This window comes from Lissotriton vulgaris, chromosome 1_1, assembly GCF_964263255.1.
Source record: "Lissotriton vulgaris chromosome 1_1, aLisVul1.2, whole genome shotgun sequence".
NCBI lineage: Eukaryota > Metazoa > Chordata > Amphibia > Caudata > Salamandridae > Lissotriton > Lissotriton vulgaris.
Window position 1 is genome coordinate 1,741,030,775 of NC_141685.1, and position 24,502 is coordinate 1,741,055,276.

Here is a 24,502-nt window from a genome sequence, read left to right on the forward strand (position 1 = left end):
TCAGAGATCTATGTATCATATTTTTAAGGACATGAGTGAATACATGAAGTGTTTTCAAGATATCATCTTGATTTTCTCTAAATGTGATGAGGCACACATGGAGCATTTGAGGAATGTGTGTAAGATGTTAAATAAGTTTGGTCTTACTATTAAGAGTAAAAAGTGTAAGTTGTTTCAGAAAACTATAGAGTATTTGGGACACACCATTTCTGGAAATGGTGTTGCTCCAAAAAGATCATTGGTTGATGCTATTCTAAAAGCTCCTGCACCAGATTGTAAAGACAAGTTGTTATCGTTTCTAGGACTTTGTGAATATTACAGTAAGTTTATTGTAAGCTTTGCAACCAAGATGGAGCCGTTAAGAGAGTTAACAAGGAAGGATGTAGAATTTTTGTGGGGACCTAAACAGCAAGATGCTTTCAAGAGTGTTAAACTTGATATGGTGTCAGCCCCAACTCTAAGACCTTTTTGCTTGAATAAACTTTGCATTTTGACTGTAGACGCAAGTCTTTATGGCTTGGGTTGTGTGCTTTCACAACGTTCAGGCAAGGAGGATTGGAATGTTGCTTTTGCATCAAGATCTTTGAATCAAACTGAAAGACGGTATGCTGTCATAGAAAAGGAATTGTTGGGATGTGTATGGGGCGTTGAGCATTTCCGGAATTATATTTGGGGTGCAAGGTTTTTGATACGTACTGATCATAAACCATTGGTGGGTATTCTTTCACCTGGTGGAGGATTAAATGCTACAGCTCGCATTGCTAGATTGATGTCACGTTTGCAGGAATATAATTTTGACATTGAATATGTACCTGGAAAACTAAATGTAACTGCAGATTGTTTGTCTAGGTTGCCATATCCAAGTACTGGAGTTGAAGAAGATACAGAGGTGGTAACTAGTATTTCTGAAATGTTGTCAGAAAAATACAATGTTATATCAGAGGATCTGTGGATGAGAAGCATGAATGAGGATGATTTGTTGTGTAAAGTCAGAGATTATGTGAATTTGGGGTGGCCTTCTAAGGAACGCATTCCTGCTGAAATTATACCATTCTACAACATTGCTGATGAATTGGCCATTGAGGGAAATCTCCTATTCAGAGCTGGGAAATGTATTCCACCTTTGGCTGTAAGAAATGTCATTTTACAAATGAGTCACGAATGTCACATGGGCATGTCTTCCATGAAAAGACTGATTAGGTCTAATTTCTGGTGGCCAGGAGTTGATAGATTGGTGGATAAGTTTGTCAGAGAGTGTCCCGAGTGCATTGAAAGTGACAAATCGTGCAGGTGTGATCCAGCACCTTTAGTTCCTGTGAAGTGGCCAGATCATCCGTGGCAAAAGTTAGGGATCGATATTGCTGGTCCGTTCAATTTTTTACCACAGGAATGTAGGTTTGCTATAGTTGCAGTGGACTATCACTCCAAGTGGCCTGAGGTCAAACTAGTACCTCATCCTAATACAGAGAGTGTTATCCTATTTTTAAAAGAGATTTTTTCTAGGGAAGGATTTCCAGAATGTATTGTATCTGATAATGGGGTACAGTTCAAATCCTCAGTGATGTCAGAGTTTCTGAGTATGTATGGTATAAAGCATTGTACCACCGCTCTGTATGAACCGCAAGGAAATGGACTAGTGGAGAGATATAACAGAGTTCTCAAGCAAGACATAGCTTGGGCTCGTAAGTATGGGGGATTGTGGAAAGAAAAATTGAGAGAAAAGTTATGGTTATACCGTATTACACCCCATGCCACAACTGAGGTTTCTCCTTTTCGTTTACTAAAAGGTAGAGATCCTGTTTCTTGTTTATGTCCTTGGTGGTTTAAAAAGAGTTGTAGTCATCAAATGATTGATGTGAATGTCAAGGATGTGGCTGAGAAAGTGGAACTCAAACAAGGCAAATACAAATGCAATTATGATACTAGGATGAATGTTAAGCAACCAGCATTCATGGTGGGTGATGTTGTTAGGATTCGTAAACCAGGTTATATTGCTAAGGGAGAAACCAAATTCGGTAAACCTATGAAAGTTATGAAAGTTTATCATAATAGTGTGGTTACACAAGATGGGAAAAGATGGAATGTTAGAAGAGTTTCAAAATGTGTATCTTAGTTTTCTATATGCTTGATGTTTTTTCCAGCAGTTAAAAATGTCAATTTCCCTTCTTATTTCTTTAAGGGGGAAAATGTGTTCTATTCTGGTTTACAATGTATTTCCCTTTTAACTTACCTTGTACATATTTCCCTTTTAATAGAATGTTTGTACTTAGCTGCACATGCACACTGTCCATGAGATTCCATTTGGAATTGTTATGATCTAAAGTGTTGAACTTGGACTGACTACTTGGAGGTTGGGAGTACTGTGCTGCAGCTCAATAAATCCTGGATTTATCTGGATATATTCGGATTTCCTCCTTATTTATTACACAAGTGCTCTGCATTTCGCTTTTATGCAGCAAAAGTAGCTAATGTAAACAGACTGAAGTGTAAGCTAATCCAGCTTTCTGCAAATGAAGCAGGTATCAACTAATATTTTGTATCAGAGGCTTTAAGGGGGTCTACGTGCTTGTTGAAGCAGTAATGGACAAACAGTTTCCACTTAGCTGTGTAACTGTGCATGTGGTGGTTTTAAGCGCCTCACACAGGATATGCCTACACTCCTCCAGTACCTTGAGGTAACCAAACTCTAGGATCTGAGGCACCAGGTTGTTAAACTGAGTTGCCTGGTCTCAGGATGTCTGCGGTGACGCTGAACGAATATCTCTGGCCTGAGCAGTCATTTCTCGTGTGGGCTCACTGACATTTCCAGGAGTACCAGGACTGCCTGGCCCAGAACTGTGCCACTAGGCTGAAGCTTATGGATACCACTAATTTTTTCACCACACATGGAATTAAGGGGAGCGGCAAATACCTTGCACATGTTAATCAACAGTGCATTGAATATGGGTGTCTGGAGGGAAGGTTTTGGCAATTACATTTTTCGGGGTGACAAAAGAACGAGGATGGGAGTTCCTAAGTTGCAGAAATTCCACTGAAGGATTTTTTTTTCACCAGGCCTACAATGTTGTCCATTTTTATAAGGACTGTTTATCCTTCAATGAGCTGGGTGAGAGCTGTGCGGGTGGGATGGATGACCATGAGCTCCAGGTAGTTGCTATGGCATCCTTGATATTGTGGGGTCCAAGTACTTGGAATACAGACCTCGAAAATGTATAGATCTACAGGTTTTGTGACTTGAATAATCTACTAGACCTAACTAATGCGCTGGACCCATAATCTGGTCTCAAATTGTGTGATCCTAAGCAAATATTTTATTTCGAGTCGCATTTGTCTTCATTATCAAATATGAGAGCACCTTCAAATATGTGAGTTCTGCAGGACTGATGTACAAAAACTTTATTTTATTGATTTAATAGACTAAATATTTGCTCCATGTATAATAAAAATCAAGCCCACATCAAGGGTACACATGACCCCTCACTTACTTCATCAATAGCTTTGTCATCAGGGCAAGTGTAGGAATGTTTCCAAGTTCATGTTTAAAAACCCACACTTTAATAGATATATTACTAAAGCATGGCATGGTAGTGCACTGTCATTTACAGACAGCACATTTCCATTGAAATGGTCACAAACTACCACTGACATGCAATTTTACTGTATAAACGATACTGTGTAAATTGGATTCCTGCAAATATTTTGCATTTTCACATCACCACATGATCCGATTAGTTTTCATCCTATGAAAATGTGTTTCCATCACACATAATTTTTAAAAGTTGATTCACAACTACTGAAATATTTTGAAATCTTTGTACATTTACAAGCTATTTACATTTATTGGAAAACAACTGACATCCTGTTGGGATTAGTTACTTACCTGTAATCCTAGTTCTCTTCCAGGGGTATACTCAAAGTCATAAGCACTGAATAATCTCTGCCCATAAGCGGGAACCCGGAACATATAGACAAATACACATATATGTGTAAATATATAAAAAGAGTACATAGTACTAAAAGAATAATACACATATACAAGTATAGACTAATAATATGCACCCCTGCCCATAACCTATAGGCTAATACAGCCATAATTACATACTTTCTGCAGAATGAAAATAATCTATACAAACCAATGCAAGAAAACGACATGAGCCTGAAATGCATTCCACAGACACACAGCCTTTAATTTTCATCAAAGAACATGTAATAAAAGGCAATTAGCCTAAGTAGACTGCATAAAGAAATAACATCCCTGTACAGAAAAGCAGACTGTCACCTCGCCTTTAAGGCCTCAGAGAATCTGAACGCTTTGCCTTTAAGGCCTCCAGGGGAATCCTGCTCCCATCATGCCCCACAGGTGGCAGTTAGGTCAGTTCTTTTGTACGGTACAGGAAACCTTGCAGGAACCTGCATTCAGAAATGCAATAATAACAAATTAAAACATAATGCCACTGCTCACCCGGGGAGGCGGGAGGGTGCTTATGACTTTGATGAGTATACCACTGGAAGAGTACTAGGATTACAGGTAAGTAACTAATCCTTCTCTTCCAGGGGATACTCATCAACAGTCATAAGCACTGAATAGAGTAGCAAGCTCATACCCACTTCCAAGCGAGCGAGCAGAAAATAGAGTAAATAAGTTTGACACACATATCTTAGCTAGTATTAGCAAACAAGTTTCTTAGTGATGCCTGCCCAACCTGAGCATCTGCCTGCATGTCTGAATCAAGACAGTAATGGCGAGTAAAAGTATGGACTGAACGCCATGTAGCTGCCTTACAGATTTCTGCCATAATAACATTCCTAAAGAGTGCTGTGGTGGAAGCTTTCCCTCTCGAAAAATGAGCCTTTGGCCTTCCTGACAAAGACCTGTTAGCTAATTGATAAGCTAGTAAAATGCAAGAAACAATCCACCTAGATATGGATCTCTTGGAAGCTGCAGAGCCCGTATTAATAGGACCATAGTTAACAAACAAACGGTCTGACTTTCTCAATGTCTTTGTTCTGTCCAAATAAAACTTGAGAACCCTCTTAAGATCTAAAGAGTGGAGAGATCTTTCCGGAGGATTTGCAGGATTTGGAAAGAAAATCGGCAAAGTTATAGTCTGATTAATGTGAAAGTCTGAAACAACCTTGGGTAGAAAAGCAGGATGCGTTCTGAGTACTACTCTATAAGCATGAAACACAGTGAAAGGTTCCTTACAACAAAGAGCCTGGATCTCGCTCACCCTGCGAGCAGAGGTAATGGCTACCAGGAACACAAGTTTCCAAGTTAAATGCTGTAAGGAAGCTTTGTGAATTGGCTCGAAAGGAGCTCCCATTAACTTAGTTAGCAGCACGTTCAACTCCAAAGAAGGAGAGGAAGATCTGACTGGAGGATACACCTTTTTTAAACCTTCCAGAAAGTCTTTCACCACCGGCAACCTAAAGAAAGAAGTCTGGTTAGGGGACATTCTATAGGCGGTGATTGCTGCAAGATGAACTTTAATAGAGTTAAACCGAAGGCCAGACTTAGCCAAATGCACCAAATAAGGTAAAATCATTCCATTGTCCACACACCATAGAAAAAAGCGCTTCCACTTGAAAGCATATGACTTCCTCGTAGAAGGCCGCTTCGCCTCTTGAAAGATATGCATACAGTCTGGATTCAACTGCAAGTGACCATACTGGATGACTTCAGGAGCCATGCTGCCAGGCGTAGGGAGGACAAGTTGGGGTGGAACACTCTCCCCTCCTGCTTGGATAGAAGATCCGTACGACATGGCAATCTCTTGTGCGGTACTTCCGACAACTGAAGGAGGTCTGGAAATCACCACTGGCGAGGCCACTCCGGAGCAATAAGAATCATCCTGGAGGTAGTTCTGTACATCTTGTTGATCACTGTTGGTATCAATGGGGTCGGTGGAAAAGCGTACAGTAAGTTCTGACACCAATCTACCAAAAGGGCATTCCCTTGAGATCTGACCTGGGGAAACCTGGATGCGAAGACGGGGCATTTTGCATTTCCCGCGTCCGCAAACAGGTCGATGTCTGGAGTTCCCCATGCTGAAAAAATACTGTCTACGACTTCGTCGTTGAGGACCCAATTGTGAGCCTCGACAAAGTCTCTGCTGAGGAAATCCGCCTGAGAATTGATGCACCGCTACAATAGACAAGTCTCTTGCTAGTAACCAGTTCCATATGGTCTGGCCCTCCAAGGAGAGAGTCCTTGACCTGGTACCCCCCTGTTTGTTTAAATAATACATTGTTGTTGTTGTATTGTCTGTTTGAATCAGAAGGGATCGATACTTGAACGATGGAAACAGGGACTTGAGAGCTAGATGTACTGCTCTGAGCTCTAGCAGATTGATGCGATAGCCTCTCTTGGATTCTGACCATAGCCCTTGTACTTGCAGAGGGCTCATATGAGCACCCCAACCCTGGAGAGAGGCATCTGTGATCTGTGATCAAAGTTTGAGTTGGAGGATCCTGATGAAACGGCACTCCTTTCATTATATGCGACCTCTTCATCCACCATCGAATGGAATCTTTGGCTGTCTGATGAAGGATTATCTGATCCTCCCAGCACCCCGACATCTGCGTCTATTAATCTTCTAAGCACTGCTGTAGTGGACGCATGTGCAACCTTGCGTTTGGTACCATAAAGATGCACAATGCCATTGACCCCAGTAGAGAGGACACTTGGCGAACTGCTGGGAAACTGGTATGAAGAAGAAACTGACATTTTGTCCGAATTGATAACCATCTCTTCTCCGAAAGACACATGCTTACATTTTGTGTGTCCAGGAAGGATCCCAGATAGTGAATCTTTTGAGTTGGGTTTAGTATGGATTTCTTGAAGTTGACCTAAAGTCCCAACTTGAGCAGAAGTTGAAGGAATCTCGCAAGATGATCTTCCAGTAGAGATGAAGACGAACTTTTCAGAAGCCAATTGTCCAAGTAAGGGTAAATGAAAATCTTCTGCTTCCGAAGGAAAGCGGCTACCACCGCCATGCACTTGGAGAATGTTCGGGGAGCTGACTTCAGCCCGAACGGAAGTACTGCATATTGATAATGAACAGACACTTGAAACCTTAGAAACTTGCAATGTCTTTTGGAGATCGGAACATGAAAGTATGCGTCCTTCAGATCGATGGAACACATCCAGTCCCCTTGATGGAGTCGAGGGAAGATTTGATGGAGCACTAACATTCGAAATTTCGCCCTTTGAATGAATCTGTTCAACAATCTCAAATCCATTATAGGTCTGTACTCTGCAGTGGGACCTTTCTTTCTCACCAAGAAGAAAGAAGAGTATAGCCCTTGATTTCTCTGCGGAAGCGGAACTCTCTCTACAGCTTTTTTGTTTAATAGGCTTTTCACTTCCCTTTGTAGAAGACTGTAGTGTTGATGACAAACACCTTTTGGAGTAATGGAAGGTGGTGTTTTTTTTTAATTTGAGGAGATAACCGTTCTGAACGAAGTCTATGACCCACCTGTCTTTTGTCAATCTTCTCCAATCGTCCAGATATAACGCAATGCTTCCTCCGACCTGAGTGGACAACAGCCTTGGAGGAAGATCGGTCTCATTGTTTCTGAGGTTGTTTTGAAACAGTAGACTGCTGCCTGTTTCCACCTCTGCCTCGCCCAGGCCTGCGTTGCTGAAACTGCGACCTCTGTTGAGACTGGACCTGGTTTTGCGAAGACCAGTTAGACGTTTGCCCCCGCTGCTGAAACGACCTCTTGTCGCAGGGACGAAAACTACGTTGAAACTCCTTTTTTTCTAGACCAACAGCCTTTAGAGTATCTAATTCAGCCTTCATTTTGGCCATCTCATCGTCTGCATGAGAGCCAAACAGCGTTGATCCATTGAAGGTCAAATTAACTATTTTCCTTTGGGCATCGTGCTTATGGCCCGTGAGGTGAAGCCATGCTGACTGTCTGGAGCAGATACCATGGGCATAACCATGGACTGCTAAATCCGCAGAGTCAGCCGACGTACTAATAATTTGGTTGGCAACCAAACCACCTTCTTCCACAATCTCTAAGAAGTCTTTCTGATCCTCCTTAGGCAATCTCTCAGCAAATCTTGTCAGAGAGTCCCATAGAAGACGGTCATAGTGACCCAGCAGAGCCGCAGCACTCGCCACACTCATAACAGACCCAGCCATAATACACATTGTCCGTCCCAAGTAGTCCATGTTCTTGCTGTCCTTTTCTGGTGGAGCAGATGAAATGGACGTAGCCGAATGTGCTTTCCTGGCCGCTGCCACCATTAGTGAATCCGGTGGTGGGTCAGTGCGTAGAAATAAAGGATCCTGATCTGGCACCTTATATATCTTTGCAATTCTAGAGGGCCCTGAGCCCACTGTAGCAGGTGTTAAAAATTTATTTATTGCAGGTTCCATCAATCCTGGCACCAAAGAAAGTAGAGGTCTAGCTGCCGACTTATGATGTAAAGTTTCAAATATAACGGAAGATTTAACAGGAGGCACCGACATAGTTATATTACATTTGTTAGCTCCCGGCACAATACTACACTGAAAGTTCCTAGATTATCAACGGGAGATATCCTGGAAGGTGGCGTAGATGAAATCGTGGGGGAATAGTCTCTGTAAGACGACCTCGTTGAGGTGGACCTGGTAGGAGATCTCTGCCTTCTCCTAGGAGTAGGAGAACGATGAGGCCTACTGCGGTCCCTTGAGTGTGAATGCCTCTTCACTGGAGATCTAGATCGTCTTGGAGACCTACCAGACGGTGGTCATGAACATTCTAGAGCAAGAGGTCTATCACCAGTTCTAGGCTGCATTTTCCAATGACAGATGCTCTCCAACCATCTAGGGGACATACCAGAAGGAGGTGACTTGCGCACCGGAGAGCCCTCCGGGGTTACCTGCACAATTTGTATTCCCATAGACGACGACGAAGAACTCCTTATAGACTGTGGAGATCTAGACGTTGGTCTAGTTGCTTCTTCCCCAGGAACCAATTGCCTGTCCCTCTACGTCGAATGCCTCTATGTGGAGCCAGAATGAGCCACTGTAGAAGATGCCTGGTGAGGAGAGGCTCTGATAGATGGAGATCTGTTCGAAGAAGCCCTAGACGTCGGATCTTTCGACGTCGACCATGGTTGGTTAGTAGGACCTCGACAAAGAACTGTGACGGGTCCGAGAGGTCGATCTAGAGTGTCTCGACGCCGACCTTGGAGCAGGTGGCGGAGACCTAGACGTTGATCTACTCCTAGCCCTCGACGTCGATCTACTTCTCACCCTCGGTGCCATCTTCACTGCAATCGACACCACATGCCTCGACGTCGACAAGCTTTTAGATGGCGCTCTCGATCTCTGTTTCGACGTCGACTTGTTTCTTAAAGGTGATTTTTTCGACGCCGGCTTACTTTTTTCCACTGGTCTCGACGTCGACATACCTGACGGCGATCTAGACTTCGACGTAGATCTCACTTTTTCACTCGCCGACACCTCATGACGCCTTATCTTACTCCTACCATCAGGAGAAGCAGATCTTCGACGTTTTGAAGGAGAGGAGGGCCTTCCAGATGAAATTTCACTTCTTGCCCCCTTTTCATGATGTTTCTCCCTCTCCATCAGCCCCAAAAGACGAATCTTCTCTCTTTCCTTCAGAGTCCTTGTGGAAAGCTTGAGGCAGTGGTAACATTTCTCTAAGTCATTTGTGGAAGGTATGTAAACCACACAAACAGAATGAGGATCTGTTTTGGACATCTTCCCACAGGAAGGACATTTGTAAAATAAAGGTGGCATAACTGACTAAAAATTAACTATGAATTAGTCAGAAAAGATTTAAAAATACCACCAACAGTCAAGACTGTCGAAAAAAGTATAAAAAAAAAAACAATCAAATTCAGTAGAGCTCCAGTTCCAGGTTCCTCACAGAACAAGCCGGAAAAAAGAACTGACCTAACTGCCACCTGTGGGGCATGATGGGAGCAGGGTTCCCCTGGAGGCCTTAAAGGCAACCTGTTCGGATTCTCTGAGGCCTTAAAGGCGAAGGGACAGTCTGCTTTTCTGCACAGTGATGTTATTTCTTTATGCAGCCTACTTAAGCTAATTGCCTTTTATTACATGTTCTTTGATGAAAATAAAAGGTTGTTTGTCTGTGGAATGCATTTCAGGCTCATGCCGTTTTCTTGCATTGGTTTTTATAGATTATTTTCATTCTGCAGAAAGTATGTAGTTATGTCTGTATTAGCCTGTAGGTTATGAACAGGGCTGCATATTATTAGTCTATACATGTATACGTGTATAATTATTTTAGTACTATGTACTCTTTTTGATATATTTACACACTTATATATGTATTTGTCTATATGTTTCAGGTTCCCGCTTATGGGCGGAGATTATTCAGTGCTTATGACTATTGATGAGTATCCCCTGGAAGAGAACCTCTCATTTCAGACTGCACAATTGTCAGACTTTACTTTTCTTTCCCTGACTGCAAACTTGGAGGATTTGAACAAAATAAGGAACAACTTGTAAGAAGAACTTTTTCACTTTATAAATTAAAAGAACACCTGTTACTTGTCAGATGGAGTCTCACGCCAGACAGAGCAAGTAGTCCCTAAAAATAGCTTGCCCTGATCAGATCTGACAATGCATAGCGAGAGGACAATTAGATTTCTTGACGCATGGAATAGTCATGTGGGTGGGTGATGTGTTCAGTGTAATGGTCTCCTGTGTGAATGGTATATGAAAGGTCAGCCAAGCAACTGGTTATTGCTGTTCCACCACAGACCAGCACACTAAGTTCTCTCCTTTACCACCATTAGATCCTCCTGATGATCCTTCACTCATGACCATTGCATTGTAAGGCACTCCTGCAGTGGGCACATGTTGAAAGTGGCAAGTAACACTACTGCAATACATGAAGCCATCCTCAAATATCTCATTACCGCTATCACAGTAAGAGGGCATCCTGTCTGAAAATGAAGTAGTTGCTTCTGAAATGCAGTCAACCTCTGGTTGGAGGTACTCCTCCCCAATGACAGAATTTAGGATCGACCTCAAGTAGCGCTGGATTTTATGGGGTTGAAGATGGATTCTATGGCAGTGATGGTGAATCCTAGTCTGTGGAGAAGAAATACCACTGGCTGAGAGTGCATTAGGCATTGCACTTTGCTGCTACTCTTGATAAGACAGTATGTATGTATGTAAGTAAGTATGGAAAGATGTGAGCAGCATTTTTGTGCAGATAAACCCCACCACCACCACCACTGGCAAACACGTTGTAAACACCGTGGAGCTGTATTGACTCTGAAGAACAGAACTTTGAACTGGTAGTGCTCTCCACTTACCATAAAGAATAGGAGCTGTTGATGGGCTCAATACATGGTGATGTGGAAGTAGAAGTCTTAAGGAGAGAGCCACCATGAAATAACTCCTATGGCAATTCTCAGATAGGCTGTAGCAATTTAATAGCTAGAGATAGAGCACTGGTTAGGGACCCTTTCTTCTTGGCAGTTAAGAAGTAGAGGGAGTACACTTTCACCATGTTGGTGTGGGGGAACCAGTTCATTGGCACCTTTAGGGATCAGCACCTGCACCTCCTCCTTCAGGTGTCGGAGATGGTGACAGTTGAGGACGAGGAACTGAGGTGGAATGTTTGATGACGTCTTGTGGAACCCTAGACAGCATCCCTGCTGTACCATAGAGAGCACCCATTTATCAGAAGTAATTCTCCCCCAACGGGGGGAAAACTGTTTCGCTCCGACAGATACTGTGCGGTCAGGGCAGCAATGAGGAGGGGGAAGTTGTGGGGGGAGATAATGGAGGGAGAGTCACTGTTTTGCAGCAGAGGCACCACAGCTAGAGCAGACTGCCTCTTCTCCCCTGTGAGCCTCTTCTGTTCCCTCTGTAACCACCTCAGACAAATGTTTGGAGGGTTGTGTGTCCTGCTGCCAGTAGTTTGCCTTTGCACAAATGGTGTTTTTGGGCACCCTCTGATCTAGTGTGTACAAAAAACCAGATCTGGGTGTAGAAGTCTAAAAGCACCCATTTCTCTTATCGATTGAAAAGATGCCCCCCACCAAACAGGATGTTTTATAAGTGCTACTGCTCTTCTGGCCAGAAAGCTGAAATAAGGAACCAAGGATGACACAGCACAAAGATGTTTGCCTTTATGGCCCAAGAGGCAGTTGTCCAAAGCATCCAATCTTAGATTCATGTTTGATATCACTTCACCGTCTGTCGCTAGTTCCTGGCCCTTTTTTCCTGTTTGGCTCAGGAAGTGTTTAATACACTCTTCCTTTTGCTCTGAAAGGTGTCAATCATAACGGCAGAGCAAGAAGACGGAGTTGGTGATTAACCAGTGTATAGTGCCAAAGATGACTACTCACTTTCCTGCTGTGTAAACCCTTTTGGTCTCATTTTTTCATTCGGGCGGGTGGGGGTGCTGACGTGGTGTCAGGTCATATGGAGGAATCTGAAGCAGCTTGTGATGTGCCTTCCTTCCTTGCTGTTTGAATTACAGAAGTCGGGAGGTACTGGCCTCATATGTACACGAGATCATCGGGCTGCCTTGAATTCTTTTTATTTAACAGTCATGGTGTAACGATCCTATTCTTCACTGGTTACTTAAAGATGTTCTTGGAAGATTTTAGCATGCCCTTAAACATAGGCAGATACTGCATCGAGTCCTTTTTGTAGTGGCTCTGTAAGAAGTCAGTACAGAGTGACTGAGATAGGTAATGTGGAAAGTGAGGTTGGGAAGATGTGCAACAGCATTGGTGTGGTAAGGGTGGCGGGGATGGAGAACAACTTTAAGGGGTAGGGTAATTTGAAGGGGGTATTCTCCATGACCCCTACCTCACCATTTGAGGACCAAAGTGGTCCTCTTCCCATCCGACATCAATGTTTGATGATATTTCTTCGACAATCTTCTTATTTTGTTAAGTTTTGGGGAAAAATTTGAATTTTCTACGGGGCTTCCCGTCTTGCTTCCAGACCTAATGGCGGAAAAAAGAATCTGAAGATGACTACCACGCATGCATGTCGACCTCCAGGAGGACGCCTGACGTCACACAGGGGACGCACCTGGCACCAAATGGTGGTCGACAGCGACCAAAACAAGGGGAAAAAAAACAAAGGCAATTCCGGACCCAACCACAAGGCGTAATACTGCAGTGTGAATACAGAAAAAGATTCACGCTGCAAAACTGTTAAGGGTAGGGGCACTCATAGTGGGATGGTGGCTCTGTCGCTAGCCCTCATTGGAATGGGAGGGGTGAGTGGTTCAAAGGAAGACTTTTTGAAGGCAAGACCCCTTTTTTCCGGAATCCTGAAGAATGTGTGAAGGAGGCCTGGTACGGATCTTCCGTGTTGAAGGGAGAATGTACATGCTCATTTGCGTCGAGTCCGGGATGTCAGAACTGAAGCATTAGTTGTCCTTCTCTAGACTCAGAACTGAGGGTCGGGAGATTTTTCAGTGCTGAAAGGGGCTTTGTGGTGACTCAGGCCAAGGAAAAAGGAAAAAACTTTAAAAAAAACACCTGGTACGTGCAAGTAGAGAACTAGCACCAAAAAAAAGACACAAGGAGTCTGTTGGGTCTCCCACCCTTACTGGGACATTTCCGCTGTTGAATTACACGGCTTGCCACCGCTCAAGAGACCTGAAGTCAGTTGTGATTAACGAGAAGATACACACTATGCGCACCTTCTCAAACTGTAACACCAAAAATGTGGTGTATATAGTTTTCTGCCCATGTGATCTAGCCTACATAGGTCAAACTCCTCAAGCGGTGAAAATACGCATCGGTCAACATAAGTCCCGCATAAAGTGCAGAACCCAAGGTGCGCCACTAGTACAGCACTTTATTGATGCTGGACAAAGTGAGGAGGACTTGATCTGGTCAGTGCTAGTAGTAATCCAAGCAAACAATAGAGGGGAGCTAGAGACCAAATTAAACCGTACGGAAGCCAGGTTGATTGAAAGATACCGCACCATTATTAAGGGTTTGAATGATCGTGATGAACTGTGGGCATTGATCAAACAAGATAGGTAAATCCTTTTAGTGCTTTACTTGCATGCGTTTAATCACAGGTATGTACAGAATTGTAGTACGTTATTTTTGACCTAACAGAGTGTGTTCTTCTGGAACTTTCAGGTGTAAATATGATTTCTGCAATGAATGTTGTGCACTGAGTTTATTTGTATATATGTAGGATGTGTTTTTCCCCCATTGCATTTTCCGGTCAACCCCTTTTACATCCAGATTGTACGTCCAGGTGTGCTCATGTAGTGCCTTCGCTTTTTTAGGATGAAAGGATTCTTTTCCCTGCATTCTTTTCTTCCTTGGTATATGTGTGACATGGGGAGTGGTTCTGTTCACTTGCAGCCTAATCCTGCTTGTTCTCTGTTCATTATGTGGACTTCATCTTCTTTCCCACTTTATCTAATTTTGAGTTAGTTATTTTTTATTTCCCAAGTTTATGGGTCTGCTTACCTCCTTTTGTGTGGTTTATGACCCCCCGGTGTAGTGAGAGCTTCAGTTCCCTTTCCCTGCGGACCGGCGCGTTACTCTGCCACTTGTTCCTGCCGCTACAGCCCCTGGGTGTTTTAGTTTCTCACGCTCTGGTGGTGGTAGTCAGCGTGCACGGCGCTAGTCCCCTCTCTATGTGGACGGCCGTGGCATGAACGGTAGTCAGTTCTTGACCTTGCTGGCGTCTTGTTGAGCACGCGTGACGTCAGCACGCACAACGAGGAAGCATATAGACGGCTCCTCGGTTTGGGCTCGTTATGGCGGCATTTATGGTCCCAGTGTGATGAGAGTATCAGGAGAACACACTTGGTTCCCGGAGAGAGGTATGTACCCATGCCCTGTCGCTGTGTTTTAGTTTTTAAGAACCTTCCCCCAAGTTGTTCTTTTCTTAGGATAGCACATTTTAGTACAACTCATGCTACATTATCGATTAGCCAGTGACATAAGTATTATATCAGTAATCTTTCCCAGTTTGTGTGGTCCGCTTGACACTCTTCCTTTGCGCAGCGTTGTTTCTCGTTATGTTTCCCTAGATATGAGTGCACTCTGTGTTTAAATAGCGCCCAACATAGATGAGATATAGTGTATTTCCCCCCCCCCCCCCTCCTTTTTGCATTACGACCATGATAGGGGGACCTTCGAAAGGCGATATATGCGTTCCCTTGAGACAGGAGTAAGGGCAGTGTGCAGTATTATTTATTGCAGGTGTCACTGGTCCCATAGTCAGTTCTTGCTACCTTCTCATTTCAGATAGGGAAGGTTTACATACGTTCCAATTCGACAGTTGTACTCACAAGGAAACACGAAGTGGACACTACAGGCGGGTTTGATTCCCCGGAGGTACGTGTCGTTGATCAGTAATCTCCCTGACCACTCTCTGTCCCTTTGATTGGGCTATTAGATATATAAATATATATATATTTTTGGCCGTTTGTGCAGGTACCTTTGGTTGGAGTACCCTAAAGAATTTCCAGTCCCTGTTGTACGGGGCATCTGTATGTGTGGTTGCACCCGTGAGTATAGCTTTCCAGGAGATAGGGTTTCCTTTTAGGCTCTCCGTTTTTCTCCTTCTTGTGGCTTGACCATTTTTGGACACATGGTCCTGCATGATTGGTGGTGGTTTCTGTTCTATAGGTTTTCTTTCCTCCCCCTCGGTTTTACTCACGTTTAACTGGCGTTTTACTATTCTTCCACACTTGGCTTTTTTCTTTGCTTGGATTCAGTCTTGAGCAACTTGGCACTGCATAAGTCACGCACTGGATAGTGTGTCTGTTGGCAAAACGTATTATTGTATTGTTAATGCATATGGTTCATCATTTTAGAGTAATCTTGCCCTTTGTCCTGAGGAAGTCCATAGAAGCGAGTGGCTGAAACGCGACCGCGGCAACATTTTTTTGTGAAGGAGTCCGTTTGAAATTTGAAATTGGTTCATATTCCAACATAAGCGCCTTTATAAATAATTTCTGAGGGCGATTCACCACTGGTGCGATTTAGGACTAATTTTGTCATTGTTTAGTAATTTGTGTTTTTTGTAGGGCTCAATTGTTGTGTATTTGTCTTTGTAGATATTGTATATGAGATGTATATATTGTATATTGTATTACATGTAGAGATGAATATAATTTAAGGTATTTCCATTTGTTTGTATAATCTTTTGTTGATATTATACTGTTTGTGCTCCACCTTATTTTGAGATACATGCATATGTGATTGTAATTTGTGAATTCATTTTTCTAATTTACTTTGATACATCAGGGTTTTTAGTTTATCCCTGTATGCAAATATTTGAATTGATCCCTCTGTACTACTTTGTATTTTCCACATCTTCTTGATGTTTGTGTTCATGTATATGAGGGTAATTTGGGAATGACCCCTATTTTTTTCCTAGTACTCAGGCCAAGAAAGTGGCATGGTTCGGCACCCAGTGCTGAAGGCTTACTCATCGTTGAAAGGTGGTGGCTCACCAGTGTAATCCAGCACACAGCAAAGAGTAATTCTCTTGAAGAGCAAGCAAACAAGATCTTTATTTTTGCTGTCAAACACTTGAATGCTCATATTTATAAAATACGTTTGAAAATTTGAATACCCATTCATATCTTTTCACATTCATTTGTGATTGTTTCAAACCCTCTATTTTGAAAACTGAATACAAGAGGAAATGGCAAGTGAGAGCTTGTTTCAAATCCAAAATTTAGACACATTGAAGAATTAAGTTTCATGTAGGAATACACCGATTACAACCTTTAAACACACAATATAAATCCCCTACTAAATAACATTAGTATCTGACAGAGGGTTCAATCATTTACTGCAGTATTGCCATTCATGCCCAATGGTAGTCAACTATTTACAATTAAATGTTCTATTTTGCTGCAACCAGACAATGATTTGCAAATCAAACAAATAATTTGTGCTACTAGCAAATGAGCAGCCACAACCTCAAGACACAAACTTATTACAGAACATAATTTACAAACTCAATAACATATCACAATAGAATGAAATGTAATTATTAGAACAAAGTAGTTTATTACTCACCAGAAGCCAAGTATCCTTTAAGTCGTGGCAGCAGAGTCTCTGGATCAATTAAAGTAAGCTTACCCAAGCACTCAGCGACAACATTTCTGGTCCCCTCTTCCGCACATTCGCAGTGTGTAAGCAGTAAGGTCCAAATACTTTCAACATATGGTTTGAGACCAGATACTGATGCAGAGCCAATTATTTCTTTGAGAGAGTGGAGTAAAAGATACTGCCTCTTTGGTTGACCAGTGATTTCTTGTAAGACGAAGGGCAGATACTCTGGAAGATTCCCAACACTGATACTACCTAGTGCATAGGATGCTGCAGACTTAACTTCTTCACTTGACGACGAAAAAGCATCTAATATTACAGCCTTGAGCTCAATTTGCCCACTAAGGTCAATATGATGTCCAACCTCTCCTAGTGAAAGTAAAGCCAAAAGACGAATAGAATCAGTGGACCTAGAATTCTTTACATCTTGAATGAACTGGCCAACAACAGCTGGTCCTTCTTTTGGGCATGCTCTGGTAAGTGCTGCTACACATTTGGCAATGGAATAATAGGACTGCTTGTGGGTAAGGGATGTGGTCTGTGCATATACTGGGCCTGTCAACATTCGTAATAAATCCATATATCCCAAATTAGTAGTTCCAGTTACAACTAGGGCTTGAAAAAATTCTAACATAGCACTAAGTGCACCTCCTTGAAGCAGGGGTGATCTTACTAGCCCAATTAGCTCAGTCAGGATGGAACCACTAATCTTGGAAAGAGAAGATGGATATACAGTTGCCAACGTTGTGAGAAAGCTGATGGCCATCTGGGACACATGCATATCACTTTCACTGATAAGAGGTGGAAGCTCATCCAGTACAGCATCTATCATCGAAGCAGTTAGGCAATCACTGTAATTTTGAATTAATATGTCCAGAGCTGAGAGTGTACTGAGCTTTAAAGCACGCTGGTTCTTACGTAGAAAAGATGCGAGAATAGGAACTGCTTCTCCAAGTATTGGTCTCAGATCGATCTTCAAAGGAGATCCAGCAATTAATGTCAGTGCTTTCACAGTGGTTAACCGTGTTATCTCATTCTTGAGTCTTTCTAAGAAGATCTGCAGTGTGCTAGGCAAGTCACTTCCCAAATTATCTCCAAGACTGCAAATAATTTGACCCATGCAGGAGATGGCCCGCTCTTTCACTTCCTGATCAATGTCTGCAGCTTTCAGGCGCTTGATAGTGCAAGTAAAGAGATCTTTGATGTACGGAGTAGAGTCAAAAAGAGAGGTTTGGTCTAAAGGACGAATGACTTTAACAACTTGCTGTGTAACCAAGAGGGCTTCAGAGGTGATCTTGTAAAATGGATCTCCAACACAGGCCACAACGGGGGGCACCAACGCTTGAACGTGAGGGTGGAAAACATGTGGTGAATGGTTACAGAGGATCACGTACAGACAAGATAAGGCGTCTATCTTCAAATTGGATGAGCTGGACTTGTCATTTAAAGAGAAGATGATACCTGAAAACAAAATGAAGAGGTAAAATGGAGTATGACACAAATGCAGCTAAAATACGATTTTACATTTAACATTAAAAAAATCTCCTAAATGCAGTCCGTAGATAGTAAATTTTTGCTTAGGAAGGAAAGGAAAATGTTACTCACCCTATAACGATCGGTTTAAATTGTGCAGTACTGTAGATTCCCATACTTAGTGCACTCCTACCACCTAGTGTTGGGGATAGGTGTTGCAAGTTGTTTCTGTTTGAATGGTCCTAAGGATCGAAATATCTACTGATCCCTCCCTTATCCAACAATGGACCAGACTAAATACTACATCGAAATACTTTCCCCACCGGGTAAGTAGAATTAGTGGAGTATAGTGAAGTAAGACAGAACATATGCAGTGGGTATTGTGACTAACCAAAGTAAATACCCGAATCCTCACTTTTCTTTCAGGAAGATGGGGGGCACATTTGAATCTATATCAATATATGGTAAACATAAAATGGCTAAGCATCAAGTAAGATATTCTATTTCTAGCATGTGTTGCTGTAGATACACATGATGTGTATATATACTGCAAAGCAGTGCCCTCCTATATGCCACAACTAGTGAGCTAATGACACAGATGTGTGAAACGAGGTTCTCAACACCCTTTGGCCAACCAAAGCCTCATGACAAACATTAATATATCCACCCAATAATGCTTAGTAAACATTGGGGGTGTTGACCACGGGGTAGCTTTAGAGATGTCTGCTATAAGAAGGTTTCTTAAAAAGGCAACAGTAAGTCCCTCCTTACGAGTGGAATGTGCATCAGACTGTAAGCAGCACACGCCTAGGTTTTGCAAGACATTCAGCATGGATTTAACAGTCCATCTAGCAAGAATAGCCTTGGAAATGAGGTTTACTAAATGGCGTTTTGCAAAAAGCAACTTCATATAACCACTGAATGATTTGGAACGAATTTATATCAAACTTCAATCATGTTACATTTGAATTAATTCATTCAATAATGACTGTCAAAAAAGGGTGAACATAGTGTGACAATCAGTGACAAGTGCTTGGTGTATGAAACAATGTACAGTGGAGTCAAGAATACATATATACAATTATGTACAGGGGTGTTGTTGGCCAGAATCTATTTTACATCCAAGCAATCCTAGCATTAATTTCAAGGATCCTGGAGTTTCTGGACCATAGGTGAGCGTCGACGTTTCGACCCGGTTACGCCCCAATTGGTGGTCGCATCGGGTCTTTATCAAGACGGGAGGGGTGGGGACAGTATGGTCAGGAGGAAGGATCTCTGCCTGAAAAGCAGCCACACGATCAAATCCGATCATGGAATGTAGGGTCAATCGCTGGGGAGTCACTGTGTCATCTTCCCCCGCTACCAGAGGGAGACGACACCGCGACAAAACGTCGAAGTCGACAGGGTCGAAACGTCGACGCTCACCTATGGTGATGATGATTACACTTTGTTGTTGTCTTGGAAGAGTCTTTGTCTGCTGGATGACTCCTCCCTTAGAGCGTAGTGCACATGGTCATCGACTCCATCGTCAGATTGTTTTCGCCATTGGGCAAATGATGGAGTTGTATAATTACAGACAAAAATGACTGTGTTGTGTATCTAAATAAGATAATACTGGAACAGATATAGGTCGCCGGGGAGGCGGGTGGGCGTGTGTGGTTCTGCAGCCCTACATGCCAAGAACAGATGCATACTGGTAGGTAGCATTTTCCGTTCGAGGCATATGGGCTGCAGACCACACACTGTTGCATAGATTGCACAGCAGTTTTTCCCTTAGCGGCGGCCACCCACATCTGTTGCAGTAGTTTGAAGGAAAATGCTACTTGCCAGTATGCATCTTTTCTTGGCATGTAGAGCTGCAGATTTGTGCATTTAGCATTAGATCGCCACCTGGTGTTGGGCTTGGATGATTGCAGGTTGTTGTCTTCTTGGAGAAGTCTTTGTAGTCACGATATAGGTGACTCCTCCCTTGGACAATACTGCGCATGGGCATCGGCTCCATCCTTAGATTGTTTTTCGCCATGATGGGAAATGATGGAGTTAGTAAAGATACAGTAAGGAAAAAAAAAAAAAAAAAGGATGTCCATGCGTGTGCATCTAAGTAAGATGAGAACTGGAATGGATAAAGGTCCGGGGTGGTGGGAGGGCGTGTACGAATCTGCAGCTATACATGCTAAGAACAGATGCATACTTGTAAGTAGCATTTTTCGTTCGAGGCATATGAGCTGCAGATCGTACACTTAGCATTGATTGTACAGCAGTGTCTTCCCTAGCGGTGGTCGCCTGTATCCATTGCAGTAGTCTGAAATAATGTTCTAAGGACAGCCTGGCCTACTGCAGCTTGCTGCTTGGCTTGCACATCAATACAATAGTGTTTAGTGAAGGTGTGTGGTGTAGACCATGTTGCTGCCTTGCATATGTCCTCTAATGGTATATTTCCTAAGAAAGCCATAGAGGCTCCTAGCTTGCAAGTGGAGTGTGCTCTAGGAGGAACCGTTAGTGTGCGTTTAGCTTTTTGATAGCATATCTGTATGCACTTAACAATCCACCTGGCAATCCCACCCTTAGAGATAGGGTTGCCTTTGTGTGGAGGAGAGAAAGATACAATTGTTTTGTCTTTCTAAAGGATTTAGTTCTATCTATGTAGTATAGCAGAGCTCTTTTAACATCTAACGTGTGTAAGGCCCTTTCTGCTACAGAGTCTGGGTTTTGGAAAAACACAGGTAACTCTACAGATTGGTTCAAATGAAAAGGTGTGATAACCTTTGGAAGAAATTTTGGATTAGATCTGAGAACCACTTTATTAGTATGTATTTGAAAAAAATGGTTCTTGTAAAGTGAACAATTGTATTTCACTTACTCTTCTGAGAGAGGTGATGGCAACCAGGAAAGCAGTTTTCCATGTGATAAATTGCAGTTCACATTTATGCAGAGGCTCAAAAGGGGGTCCCATGAGTCTCGTAAGGACCAAATTTAGGTTCCATACAGGAGAAGGTGGCAGCCTGGGAGGGGTTATTGTTTTTAATCCTTCCATAAATGCTTTGATTGCAGGTACCCTAAAAAGAGACAAGTGTTGTCTATATCAGGAGAACACACTTAGTACACAATTAGTACACCATTATGACTTCTAAATCCTCTTTACTCTGTCAAACAGGAGGCCCAAACTGCCCCCAGGTACAACAAAATAAATAGGCTGCAATTGCTGCAAGATGTAGGCCTATGGAAGAGTATGCCAAATTAGACCTTTGTAGATGTAACAGGTAACAAATTATATTTTGGATGGAAGCATCCAGTGGATCAATGTGATTATGTTTGCAATATATTGCACATCTTTTCCATTTGGCGGCATAACACGCTCTAGTAGTGGGTCTTCTCGCCTCCTTAATGATATTCATGCAGTCTGGTGGTAGGTTAAGATAACCAAACTCTAAGACTTCAGGACCCAGATCGCCAAATTCAGTTGGTTCGGGTCTGGGTGTCTGATTTCTCCATGGTTCTGTGTTAACATCGAGGGTGTGAGCTGTAACTTTTGATGTGGAACCAGGGAGAGATCTAATAGCGTGGTGTACCACGGCTAGAGTGCCCATGTGGGAGCTACTAGAATAAGCTTGAGAGACTGTTTGAGCTTGCGCACCACTAGTGGAATGAGGGGGAGAGGCGGAAAAGCGTACGCAAATCTGCCTGACCAGTTCATCCATATTGCATTGCCCTCTGACCTTGGGTGTGGGAACCTGGTGGCGAAGGCTGGGCATTTTGCATTTTCGTGGGTGGCAAACAGGTCTATGTGTGGGTGCCCCCACTGTTGGAAGAATGGTTGAAGAACTTGTGGATGCAGTTCCCATTCATGATTCTGTTGTGACTGCCGACTCAACAGATCCGCTATCTGATTGTGAAATCCTAGAAGGTGTTCCGCTAACAGATATATGTCTTGAGGAACAGCCCATCTCCAAATGTTCTGTGCGAGCTGGGACAGTTGCAGAGTGTGTCCCCCCCCCTGTTTTTGTATATAGTACATTGCTGTCATATTGTCCGTTCGGATTAAGACAGCTTTGTTTTGTACTTGAAGTTGAAAGGTTTTGAGTGCTAAGAATATTGCTAGCAACTCTAGATGGTTGATATGCAACAGCTTTTGTTGGTTGTTCCATCGACCTTGAGTGGACGCAATTGCAGTCTTGCATGTGGCACTAGGAAGATGCAAGATGCCATCATGCCTATTAATCTCATGAACACTCTTGCTTGGAGAGACTGCTGGTGTTGAAAAGTTGAGACTAGGGCTTGAATGCTCTGTATCCTGACTGGACTGGGATACGCTAGAGCTGTAGATGTGTTTATGGTAGCTCCTAGATACTGATGCATGTGCGAAGGCTCTAGGTGCGACTTTGTATAGTTGATCGTAAACCCTAAGTCGTGCAACATTTGAATTGTCAGCTGAGTGTGTTGTACACATTGGTGGAATGATTTGGCTTTTATGACCTAATAGTCCAGGTAAGGGAAGACATGTATTTGGTGTCTCCTGAGATGTGCTGCTACTACTGCTAAGCACTTCGTGAACACTCTTGGAGCTGTTGTGACACCAAATGGAAAGACTTTGAACTGATAGTGCTGTCCTTGTATTACAAACCGTAGGTACTTCCTGTGAGCAGGATGTATTGGGATGTGAAAGTAGGCGTCCTTTAAGTCTAGTGTTGAAAGGAAATCGCCTTGTTGTAGCAGGGGGAGCACTTGTTGCAGAGTGATCATATGAAAATGATCTGATTGTATGTAATAGTTGAGGGGCCTGAGGTCGAGAATTGGTCTCAGTGTGCCGTCCTTTTTGGTAATTAGAAAATACAGAGAGTAAACCCCTGTCCCCTGTTCCTCTAATGGGACTAGTTGAATAGCATATTTTTGTAGAAGTGCTAGGACTTCTTGTTGAAGCAGAGTCAGGTGATCTGTAGACATAGGACGCTGTCTGGGTGGTATGTTTGGGGGGGTTGCTGTAAGTTCTAGGCAGTAGCCATGTCTGTCTCACCCACCTGTCCGTTGTTATGGAGTTCCAGACAGGCAGGAATGCAAATGCTACTTACCAGTATGCATCTGTTCTTGGCATGTAGGGCTGCTGACATTCATATCTGTGCATAGATCGCCACCTAGTGTTGGGTCCGGATGATTGCACATTGTTGTCCTGGAAGAGTCTTCGAAGTATCACGAGATAGGTGGCTCCTCCCCTGGACTACAGTGCGCATGGGCATCGCCTCCATCCCCAGATTGTTTTTAGCCATTGGCAGAGATGGAGTGAAGAATGTGAGTGATGGCCATGCTATGAGCATATGTGTATATATGAATGAACACTGCAGCTGCTACGGGCGCCGGGGAGGAGGGTGGGCGATATGAATGTCAGCAGCCCTACATGCCAAGAACAGATGCATACTGGTAAGTAGCATTTGCAGTTCGAGGCATGTGGGCTGCTGAATTCATATCTGTGCATAGAATACATAGCAGTCCCTCCATTATCGGCGGTCGCCCGTGCCAGCTGCAGCAGTTTGAAAAAGCGTTTTTAGAACAGCCTGACCAACAGCTGCCTGCTGTTTGGAATGCACGTCTACACAGTAGTGTTTAGTGAAAGTATGTGTGGTAGACCATGTGGCTGCTCTACAGATATCTTCTAAGGGAATGTTACCTAGGAAAGCCATAGAGGCCCCTAACTTCCTGGTGGAGTGGGCCCTCGGTGGGATAGTGAGAGTGCGCTTAGCTTTAGCGTAACAGATCTGAATGCACTTTACTATCCATCTAGCAATCCCCGCTTTGGAGATAGCGTTTCCCTTGTGGTGTGTGGCAAAAGCAACAAAAAGTTGTTTGGTTTTGCGGAAATCTTTCGTCCTGTCCACATAGTACATTAAAGCCCGTTTCACATCAAGGGTATGGAGCATGCGCTCCGCCAGCGTCTCTGGGTTTTGGAAAAACACCGGCAATTCAATTGTTTGA

General features: G+C 43.1%; 2 protein-coding genes across 2 annotated transcripts in view; both read right to left on the minus strand.

The window, feature by feature from the left end:
* CAND1 (cullin associated and neddylation dissociated 1) overlaps positions 1-24,502 on the minus strand; it is a 348,469-nt gene that overhangs the window by 123,610 nt on the left and 200,357 nt on the right. Inside the window, exon 10 of the mRNA XM_086919020.1 lies at positions 17,033-18,526. Within this exon, the coding sequence (XP_086775146.1) occupies positions 17,033-18,526 (1,494 nt within the window). The remainder of the gene's footprint in view (positions 1-17,032; positions 18,527-24,502) is intronic.
* Positions 518-9,817, minus strand: LOC147751134 (uncharacterized). Its single transcript, XM_086937857.1, has 2 exons — positions 6,850-9,817; positions 518-593 (listed from the first exon to the last, which is right to left on the minus strand). The coding sequence occupies exon 1, from the start codon at positions 8,481-8,483 to the stop codon at positions 7,569-7,571; it is 915 nt and encodes a 304-aa protein (XP_086793983.1). The 5' UTR covers positions 8,484-9,817; the 3' UTR covers positions 518-593; positions 6,850-7,568.